Source organism: Macaca fascicularis, chromosome 4 (assembly GCF_037993035.2).
Source record: "Macaca fascicularis isolate 582-1 chromosome 4, T2T-MFA8v1.1".
Taxonomy (NCBI): Eukaryota; Metazoa; Chordata; class Mammalia; order Primates; family Cercopithecidae; genus Macaca; species Macaca fascicularis.
In genome coordinates, this window is record NC_088378.1 from 119,204,193 (window position 1) to 119,213,844 (window position 9,652).

The 9,652-nt window shown below is 52.1% G+C and overlaps 1 protein-coding gene across 4 annotated transcripts in view; it reads left to right on the top strand.

Annotated features, from left to right (window-relative positions):
* The window catches only part of TRAM2 (translocation associated membrane protein 2), an 80,302-nt gene extending 71,186 nt beyond the window's left edge, over positions 1-9,116 (top strand). For all 4 annotated transcript variants that reach the window (XR_012433735.1, XM_065543924.2, XM_005552750.5 and 1 more), the window contains 4 exons: positions 358-462; positions 750-893; positions 1,772-1,935; positions 3,252-9,116. Coding sequence is in view for 3 of the 4 variants with exons in the window: in XM_065543924.2 (XP_065399996.1) it covers positions 358-462; positions 750-893; positions 1,772-1,935; positions 3,252-3,325 (487 nt within the window). In the remaining variant the exon portion in view is untranslated. The remainder of the gene's footprint in view (positions 1-357; positions 463-749; positions 894-1,771; positions 1,936-3,251) is intronic.
* The last annotated feature ends 536 nt before the right edge of the window (positions 9,117-9,652 follow it).

Genomic DNA, 9,652 nt, shown 5'->3' on the forward strand with positions numbered 1-9,652 from the left:
ACTCAGAGCTCAGCAAATGTGTTCTGAGTACCTTTTATGTGCTTGGTTCCAGCCAAGGTGATGAGTGCAAGGTGCTAAGTACTGTGAAGGGCCTAGGCCAGATTTGCTGTGGGAGCAGGCAAGGGAATCTGACCGAGACAGGACAGCTGAACAGCCAGCGGGTCTGTATTAGGAAAAACGTCTTAAAGGTGTGACAGTTAAACTGAATCCTAAAGGATGGAGCAGAGCCAGCCAGGGAATGTGGGAGTGGAAAGCAGAGTTCAGCCAGGCACAGGGGACAGCCTGAGCCAAGATGCAATGGCTTCTGCCCCACGAGCATCTCGGAGGGAATGTAAGGCTAGTCTTTTTCCCCCTCAGCCTGAGCCGCCTGGGCCTGATCTTGCTGCTGCTGCAGTACTCAACTGAGTTCCTCTTCCACACGGCTCGACTCTTCTACTTTGCAGATGAAAACAACGAGAAACTGTAAGTGGGGCTGCTGCAGGCTGGCCTGCTTAGAGGCCTGGGCAGGGGTTCCCGCTGAGGCCCGGAGGGTGGAGGGTCCCTCCCTGGGTGCACACTGCCCACTTACCTGCAGGTGGTGCCCTCACGTTATTTTTTTCTGGAACATCTGAGTTTAGATATCTCATCCCTCAAGCACTTTCCCAGCCACCCTTGAATCCTCTTCCCACTTGGGGTGTCTTCTGGAGAAGTGGGTGAAGATTCCTTCAAGGGCGCTAAAGACTGACATCCTCTCTTCCCTCTGTGGGCAGGTTCAGTGCCTGGGCTGCCGTTTTTGGGGTCACCCGCCTCTTCATCCTCACCCTCGCCGTGCTGGCCATTGGCTTTGGACTGGCTCGCATGGAAAACCAGGCATTTGACCCCGAGAAAGGGAACTTCAACACTTTGTTTTGCAGGTGAGTCGAGCAGAAGTCCAAGGTGATAAGCCAGGGCTTCCTGAGTACCACAAGGAGCCTCCTGAACTTGGCGCAGCCCCTGCAGGAGGTCTGGAGGCAGCAGACCCTTTAGTCTCCCACATGTTGCTATTTTTTTTGGAAATCTTTGGATATCAGGCCTGAAGGGAGAAGAGATAGCAGCCTCTGGTTCCATCCAAACCATCTTCACCCCCTGGTCCTGGCCTGCTCAGACTGCAGTCCAAATAGGAGTCCCGTACATTTGTCTGGCACTTCGTGGCACATAGAGACGTCACACTCAGTGTCTCAGTTGATATCATTCTCTTCTCCTTGCGTGTGGGGGCTTTAAAACTATGTGCTCAGTGGCCTGGCCAGTGGCCTCCTGTACCAGTGAGAAAGGCAGCGAGGAAGCCACTATTTCCCAGAGCCCCTAGGCCCAGGAGAGTGATTTGCCCAGGGTTGCTCCACTTTTAAGTGACATGTTAAAGGAGAAGCCACTCTTCCAGAAATTCCGATCATTTGAATTCCACCAGTATTTGTGGAGCTTACATTAGTCTTGTTCTGTGCCATGTACGCAGAAGAGACACAGCCATGGACCCCTCCCTCGTCACGGGAGTAGCGTGATTGTAGAGCTGGCCGAACGTCTGTCGCCACTTCCTTCCCATCTCCCTGGCACATGTGATGTGTGCTGGAGCAGAGACTGACTGAAGCACACACTCTTCCTGGTGATAGTGGTGGTATGCAAGAGGGCTGGCGGTGAAAGAGGAGCTGATGAGCCATGGGAACGGCAGGGCCCCTGGCCCTTGTTCTCCCCCGCACAACCCAGCCACAAGGCTGTGAGCCCAAGCCCCGGCCTAAGCCCACCCTCTGCCCCTCCGCAGGCTCTGCGTGCTGCTGCTGGTATGTGCCGCCCAGGCGTGGCTCATGTGGCGCTTCATCCACTCCCAGCTGCGGCACTGGCGGGAATACTGGAATGAGCAGAGTGCAAAGCGGAGAGTCCCAGCTACACCCAGACTACCAGCCAGGCTCATCAAGAGGGAATCTGGTGAGTGCCAGGGCCCTTGGCAGAGAGTGGAGCCAGGGAAGTCTGGCTGGGATGGGTGGGAGGAGCCAAGGCACCAGGCTTCTTGGGTGCTCCCCAGACCAATCCTGCCAGCTTCTCCTTCCTGACTCCTTCCTCGGGGCTGGGGCTCCTAGCTCCCTGGTTGGCACGTGGCTGGGTGTGGGCCAAGGACAGACTGGGTGGGGCTGGCCCTAACTAGGCTGGGAGCCCTGGCCACCGTGGGGCAGGGCCGTGGCTGGGCGGGGAACTCTGGCAGGAAGCGTGTCCTCAGGGTGGCTTCTGGACCCCAGCCAGCTGCTGCTGCTGCTGCTGCCGCCGCCCATTCTCAGTGCCGGACAGTGGCCTCTGTCCTCACCTGCCCTTTTGCTCCACATCTCAGCCTGCCCCTGCCTCCCAGCTTGCTGGCTCCTCCTCTGTCTCCAAGAATGACTCACAGTGACACAGTGCTAGGTGGGGGGTAGGGGTGGGACACCCACTTCTCCTTTGGCCCCTGCATGCACTCCAGTCATCACCCACCTTCAGCAGGTCCCCAGGCCCTGCCAACCCTGCACGTTCTGCCCAGCCTGGGGGCCTGTCTGCACTGGGCGCTGCTTTCTGACTCACCTGCTTTTCTCCAGGCGGCCACCTGGTTGGCAAAGGCTTATGTGTGTTTGAACCAGACACGCGCGCAGCTGGGTGTGTCGCAGAGTCAGGCCTGGCTGGCAGGGGTGCTATGGGGCATAAGACTGCAGCCAGTACCTCTGACTTTGAGCAGGCGCACGGAGGTATTTTGAACAATAGAAAGAGCACAATTATTCTGCCAGAGGAGTGTTGGGCATCCGCGCGAGGCCTTGTTCCTACAGCCTCTCGTCCCCCTCCCTTCTGTGGCCGCTGCTCCTAGGAGTTCTTGCTGAACTGGAAATGGGCTGACGCCTTGCAGGGGCCTGAGAGGAACTGAGGACATTGAGACAGTGACAGCATCTCAGTGATTTCAGCGAGTATCTAGCCCCAGCCTCGGGCTTCGGCAGGCTGGCCTCTGTTGTTGCTGAGTTACTGTGCGTCATCCGAGGCCCTTCTTGCTAAAGCGCAGTCAGAGACCAAGCCTCCCAAACGGGGCCCTGGGGAAGACAGGACCCTCCTGGGAGCCATCTGCTGGCTTCTGTTTGCTGTGCAAGGCTGCAGCCCTGCACCCCTTTGGTGCATCCATGTGTAGCAGCCGGGCTGCCTGGACCCTTTCCTTGGCCTGGCCCCCACCCTCCCCTCTCCTGCCTTAGCTGCAGCAGAAATATCATGTATCCTTGTCTCTCTCCACTTCCCAGGTTACCATGAAAATGGAGTGGTGAAGGCAGAGAACGGAACCTCCCCACGGACTAAGAAACTCAAGTCTCCCTAAGGCCAAAGTGCTAAGAACAGGAATCCTCTTGGTGGGGGCCCAGCAGGGGGCGAGGAGCCCACGCCCCTCCCTGCCTCCTCCTCCCTGCCTGTGATGCTCCGTCTCAAACGGCCGAAACCTGTCTTTCAATGTGGGGTTTCGCTTTCTTTCTTCTTGGCTTTCTCTTATTCTTCCACAAACCATTCTCAATAAAGCCAAAAATCTTTCTCTTTCTCCCCCTCAGGCCACCTCCTGTCCTCACTCCTGTCCTGTGCTGGCTTTTCCAGAACCCCAGGCACCGGTGGCTGGCACCCTTCTGCTTGCTCTGTCTCTTCCCTCATGGCTGCTGCTTTTCCTTTTCACTTTCTAATTTCACCTTATCTTGCCATTTTTCTGTCTGATTTTTACAATGGGAGGGGAGCTAAGATTGCAGTCCTGTCTTTCGGTCCCCCAGGGCCTGCCCGACAGAAGGCTGGGGCTGGCAGCAGGCCCTCGGTGGTCCTCATGTGGATGGGCAAGAAGAAGAGACAGCGGCCCTCTCGGATCATCATCTCCTTGGTGCTGATTAACTGATGAGATATATGATTCCAGTTCTGCACGTACCATCTTGAGGCACAGCAGCCACTGCTCGTTGTAAACGCCAAGGCATTTGGATTTGGGACATGACAACTCAACCCAGAAGGATGGTGTGAACTCAGTTGGGTCCTGTGACTTGAGCGCTTACCAGTGGCTGGCCGCGGATTGGAAGCCAGCCTGCTGTCACTCTGGGGGGGGAGATACGTCTTCCCACTGCTTAGAGCAAGAGCAGAGCAAACTGCACAGCGGGCCCCTCCAGAAAGGTAATGGTGGCAGAACCCACAGAGGAGTCGACCTAGGCCTTTCTCCAGCAGTCCCAGTCGCCGTTGCTTTTTTAGACATTCACAAGCATTCAAAACCAAACCAAACAGCGGTTCATAAACCTGCCTGAGATACGCTGGTCCTCACCTCCAGAGCCAGCCAGCCCCATCAGGGGCCAAACTTACTACCTTGACTTCATCTCTAGCTGCAGAAACACTAAGCCTCAAGGGCTTCAGCCCCATGCTGGTCCCTTGGTGTCCAGGGAGGGTCACTCGGACCACTGGCCATCTGGCCGCCCTTGTTGAGTGTTCTTTGGAATTGTCGTTTGTTGAGCACAACTACAGCATTTTAGGCTGCATGAAACCATGACTGACTGAGAATCACTCTCTGGGTAGATGATAGGCGCCTTTCTGGCCCCTTCCCTCACAGATTCTTTCCCCTCCCCTCCACCTGAAGACAAGGCCTCCAAGTCCTTATGGTGCCTTGTGGGGACTTTTAGAAGGGGCATTCAGCTTTAAAAAGGTCCTAATTACAGCCGGGCGCAGTGGCTTACGCCTGTTATCCCAGCACTTTGGGAGACTGAGGTGGGCAGGTCATCTGTGGTCCGGAGCTCAAGACCAGCCTGGCCAACATGGTGAAACCCCATCTCTACTAAAAATACAAAAAATTAGCCAGGCGTGGTGGCAGGTGCCTGTAATCCCAGCTATTCGGGAGGCTGAGGCAGGAGAATCGCTTGAACCCAGAAAGCGGAGGTTGCAGTGAGCAGAGATTTTACCATGGCACTAAAGCCTGGGCAACGAGAGCAAAATTCTAAAACAACAATAATAAAAAAAGGTCCTAATTAAGAACCTCCGAACTCTGTGCTGAGGCGAAGGGGAGTCGTTCTTGGTAGGTGCAGGAATTGTAGTGTCATTTGGTATACTGGTCATCTTCTTGACATCACAGCAGAAACCAAACCTGAATTTAGATCAAAAAGGGGGAAATGGGTCTTTTCATCAAGGCAACTCTCCTTCTCCAAGTCACTTACATCATAGATAAATTTTAACTTCCCAGTAACTGAGGGATTTGTTTCCTAATGCCATTGGAGGCCTTCATCCCTCTCCACAATAAGGTTGCAGAAATGGGAAGAGCTACCCATGGTTGCTTTTGATTACCCTTAGGAAGTGAGACAGTGTTTTTGAAAATATGCATTTCCCCCATTTCTCCCTCTCCTTCCCTGACACTTCTCTGGGCTGCACAGCAGAACTGTTGGTAAAAGGGCAGTTTTGGTATCAATACAGCAGACCTGATACGGGATCCCTTAGCCATTTCAGTCAAACAGCCCCAACAGAGGCTGTAATTGAGTTCAGGCCCCCCACCTTGCCTGGTAACTGCAAATGACGTGTTCAGCCAGCAGCCTCCTAAGCCCACCTTCCTCCCCCATTATAGAACACCCATCCTGGGTGCCCTCCAGGCTGTGTCACTGGCAGGGCTTCACATGCAGGAGGCCTCTCTCAGGTGAGCCCAGGTTAAACTGTTGAGTTGTGCCTTCAACAGATATGTATGGCATGCTGGGATGTGCCAGGTGCCTGCGCTGTGCCAGATGCTGGAGAGGTAGTGTTGAGCAGAGCAGCTGAAGTCTTGCCATCAAGCAACCTTCATTCTCATGCCTGTAGGTTTCCGTTGCTCTGTCCCAGGACACTTGGCGTGCCAGAGACGCCACAACTTCATGTGCCTGTCTCTTGCAAAGCTTTCCGTGCTGCCAGTACCTCATGCCTTGGATGTGGTCCCACCAGCCCAGTGGCCGGAGTCAACTTAGGCTCTGCTTCCCGGTGGACAGGGGTGTGCTAAGGGTTTATTTTATGTGAAACAAAAACCCTGAGACCGTGAGTGGGGCTGGCATCTTGCCAGCCTGGGCTTCAGGGATGTTTGGGGAGGAGGGTGGTTAGAGGGTAGTTGTAGGGTACTTTGTCACCCCCCACCCCGCCCACCACCCTCCCTGGCACGTTTATTTCACAGCAGAGCCAAGTCTTTGGCAGGTCGACACAGACTCTGTTGCCAGAGCTGAAATAATTCCACTTCATCCTATGAGCTTGTTGGGCTAGCTTGTTCTAATTTTGGTCACTTTGGCTGTTTTCCTCAGTTTGATGCATTTTCTCCTGCCCCAAAGTGCCAAGCCATTTGTGAAGGCTCCGCCAGACACCTCCAAGCTTGAGAGTTCGGCACCATGCACCGAGGGCAGGAGGAAAGACGTGACCTACCTCAGCAACTGTGGCCTCTCGACAGTCCTAACTTCAATTTGTGGGGAAGCCGACAGACACAGTGGGAGGAGAGGGAGGTGGCGCTGGTGGACCAAGGATCCGTGCTACCGGCTCCCCACCTTGGAGGTGCAGGGATGATGGGAGTTATTTTTACCATCCGGGCGCTGATAGCTGCACTATTTATAAATTGCATGTGCTCCTTTTGAAGGTAGGGGATGGTTCTGGGCGAAGGGGGAGCAGGCTGAGCCAGGAGGGGAGCTACTGTCCTCCCTTTCGAGTCAGTTCTAATCCTGTGTGTGTCTGGGCCACCAGACGGAAATGGTTGCTGAGAAACTTGCCCATGTCCCAAGGCATAACTTCCCAACATGTAAGAAACCCCAGTACACACCTTGCTGCCCTGGCCACATTCACAGATCCTTGTCTGGACTGGAAACCCTGGGACCCTAAGAACTCCCGAAGCTTGGGGCGGGTGTGTGCTTCTGGGGTCTCTCTTTGGACCTCCTCTGTCAGTACCCCTTGACCTTTTTCTCAGCAGCTAATAAGAGGTTGGGTGAAAGAGTGCATCTCATCCCAGGATTCCACAACAAAATTCTTACCTTCCACAGATGCTTTAATCAGAAGTGGGTTGCCGACTCCCTTTGTGCCTAGAAAAGGCCTCGGCTTAGATTTCCTTTGTATGCTTTAGCCTTGCTAGTTGGTTTTTCCTAGGCCTGGTGTGAGAGAGAGGGAAGTCTGCACATAACTAATTCTCCCGCCTCCCGCCTAAGGGCCGGTGGCACAAGTGCACAAACTTCAATTCTTGATGTTCTCAGCTCTCTCCTCTCACAGAGGGAGTGCTGAAAGCTTGTGAGTCGAGACAGTGGTGTGCTCTTCCTCCCTCGCTCTGCCTTCCGAGCTTATGGTTCCTTTCCTCAGGAGAGGACTTTAGGGATTATTGGAGGATTAGGTCATTGTCAGATGACTGGAAACCCTAAATAGGATCCCTCTCCAGGCCAAGGTTGTCCCAGTGAGGAAGACTTTACCAACTTCTCACTCTTTACCCCACTTCTCGCATGAGTGTTAGCTCCATCTTGCAAAGGCTGAAGACCAGTTCCCCCCAGTGAGAGCTGCCTCATTCTTTTATGGAGTTCCCTGGACTGGCAGAGCTATAAAGAAGAGCATTGGGATTTGCAGTCTCCATGTAGCCTTTCGTGCTTGGCGACCCCTGTAGACTTTTTGTCCCAAGCAGATTGCGTGCGCGTGCGTGCGTGTGTGTGTGTGTGTGTGTGATTAAGTGCCTTACTTTGCTGTGTGGTTTTCACTTGTACTCCGTGGCCAGCCCCCAGCTGCCAGGGCTCGATGGCTGCTTGTCACAAGCAGCCAAAGACACCATACCTCAGTACAGTTACATATAAAAGGGACACGGATTGTGACAGTTTCGCCCCATTTCTTTCAAACCCCACTGCCCAGCATTAGGGTCTGTGGCGTGTTCTGTTTTTGGTTTCTCCCTTGTGTCAGTTCTCTTCTGGCCCAGCTGGGTGGCTGTGGAAGGCAGTGAGGTGGTCCAACCACAAGCATACCTATTAAGGGAAGCCCAGAGTTTCCAGCCCCCTCCTCGAAAACTCCCGTCTGGCCCCACATAGCAAGCCCTGCTTCTCCATTATTTTCCCCACCGCCAGATTTTTTTAAAAGGCACGCTTACCATAACCTCTTTTGGTCTATTTTGCTTCCCATTCAGCCCAAAGTTTATATGATAAAGGAGTTTACTTTTACTTCCCAGTCTCAAGTGCTAACACATACATGTCTGACTGTTGCAGAACGGTTTGAGCTCCTAATTCAGTGTTACCTTGTGTTAGTCGCAGCAACCCTCTCCCCTGCCCCTTGCCTGTCCACGTTTTTCTCGCTCTTCCGGGTTGTGCAATAACTCTCCCAGCCGGTGGTCCTTTCCACAGCCTTTCTGTCCCTTAGAACATCTAACTGGGGGAGAAATGGGACCCATGGGAGGGGTAGTCATCATCCCTCACACAAGAAATAGCAGCCACTTTCCTTTTGTTGCTGTCATTCTCATCCTGGGTGGGTTTCTGTGGCACTCTTTTAGAACATGTAGCATCATCTTAGAGGTCTATTTTTACAAAATCTGTTGAAGAGGAAAAAACCATTCTTATGATGGGGCTTAAGTCATTGTCCAGGAATAAGATGAGTGTAGTGCCCATAACATCACCATCGCTCTGCCTAAAAGCATTCTAGAGCTTCTTGTTCACGTGGAGAGGAAGGATATTTGGCCAAGCAGCAGCCGCAGGTGGATAACCCTGTTCACCTGACAGGCTCTGGCTGTGATAGTAAATGTAATACCACCGTTTCCCTGGGTACAGATTTGAGTGTTCATGTGATGAGACTGTAAACCTCATTTTTCAGTTCCTCTGTTTAAAAAAACATCTGAAGGATGAACTAAGGCTGCTGGTGCCCTGAGCAACTGATAATGCAAATGTGGACAAATTGTCTGTTTTCTACTCTAGCCTGTTCATATGGACCAAATTTCAACAAGGAACTCAAGGAAAATTTGTACCTGCCGTATTTATGCTTTCATGTAAAAGGGTTGGGGGGAGGGGTGTCTTTTTGGTGAACTGTTTTTCAAAATCATTTTTCCACTGTTTCTGTCTGGTTTTAAAACAAATTACAGTTTTGTATGGATTTTTTAAATGTACATTTTGAAACATCAAATATTTTCTGAAATAACAATAAAAGGCAGAAAATGATCAGAATTGTCTCATAATTTCCTTGATGTGCTTTTATACAGTGATGCTTTTAACATGGATGTTTATGTTTGCTTAAAGGAGTTTGCAATGAATTTTAGCCCTCGTGTCTATTATTTTTCACTTTATTAGTCATTTCTTACATATCTCGACCCGTATTTGTCCATTGTGGTGATACGAATTGGAGAATTAGAATTAAGGATGGAGAGTCAGTTATGTCAAGTGCTGGATAGTAAGCATCATTTTTATTTGAATCTTTAATAGTAAAGTTGGAAAGGGGCTTTCTTAACATGGCGTTTTGTGGGTAGGAAGCTCCAGAAATAAGCACATCATCCTTGATGCCTACTATACTATGACGTTGTTTAGCTTGGAGGAAATGGGGTTTCGTTTGTGTAAAGGCCAACAAACATGTTGGTGCTGACTAGATGACATCCAAGTGTTAGTAATAATGGCGGGCAGTGGGGATCGCTGGTGTCACGTGGCTGCTGTTGCCTATAGCTGCCTGCTGTGTTTACCAGAACCATCTTTGGAGAGATTTC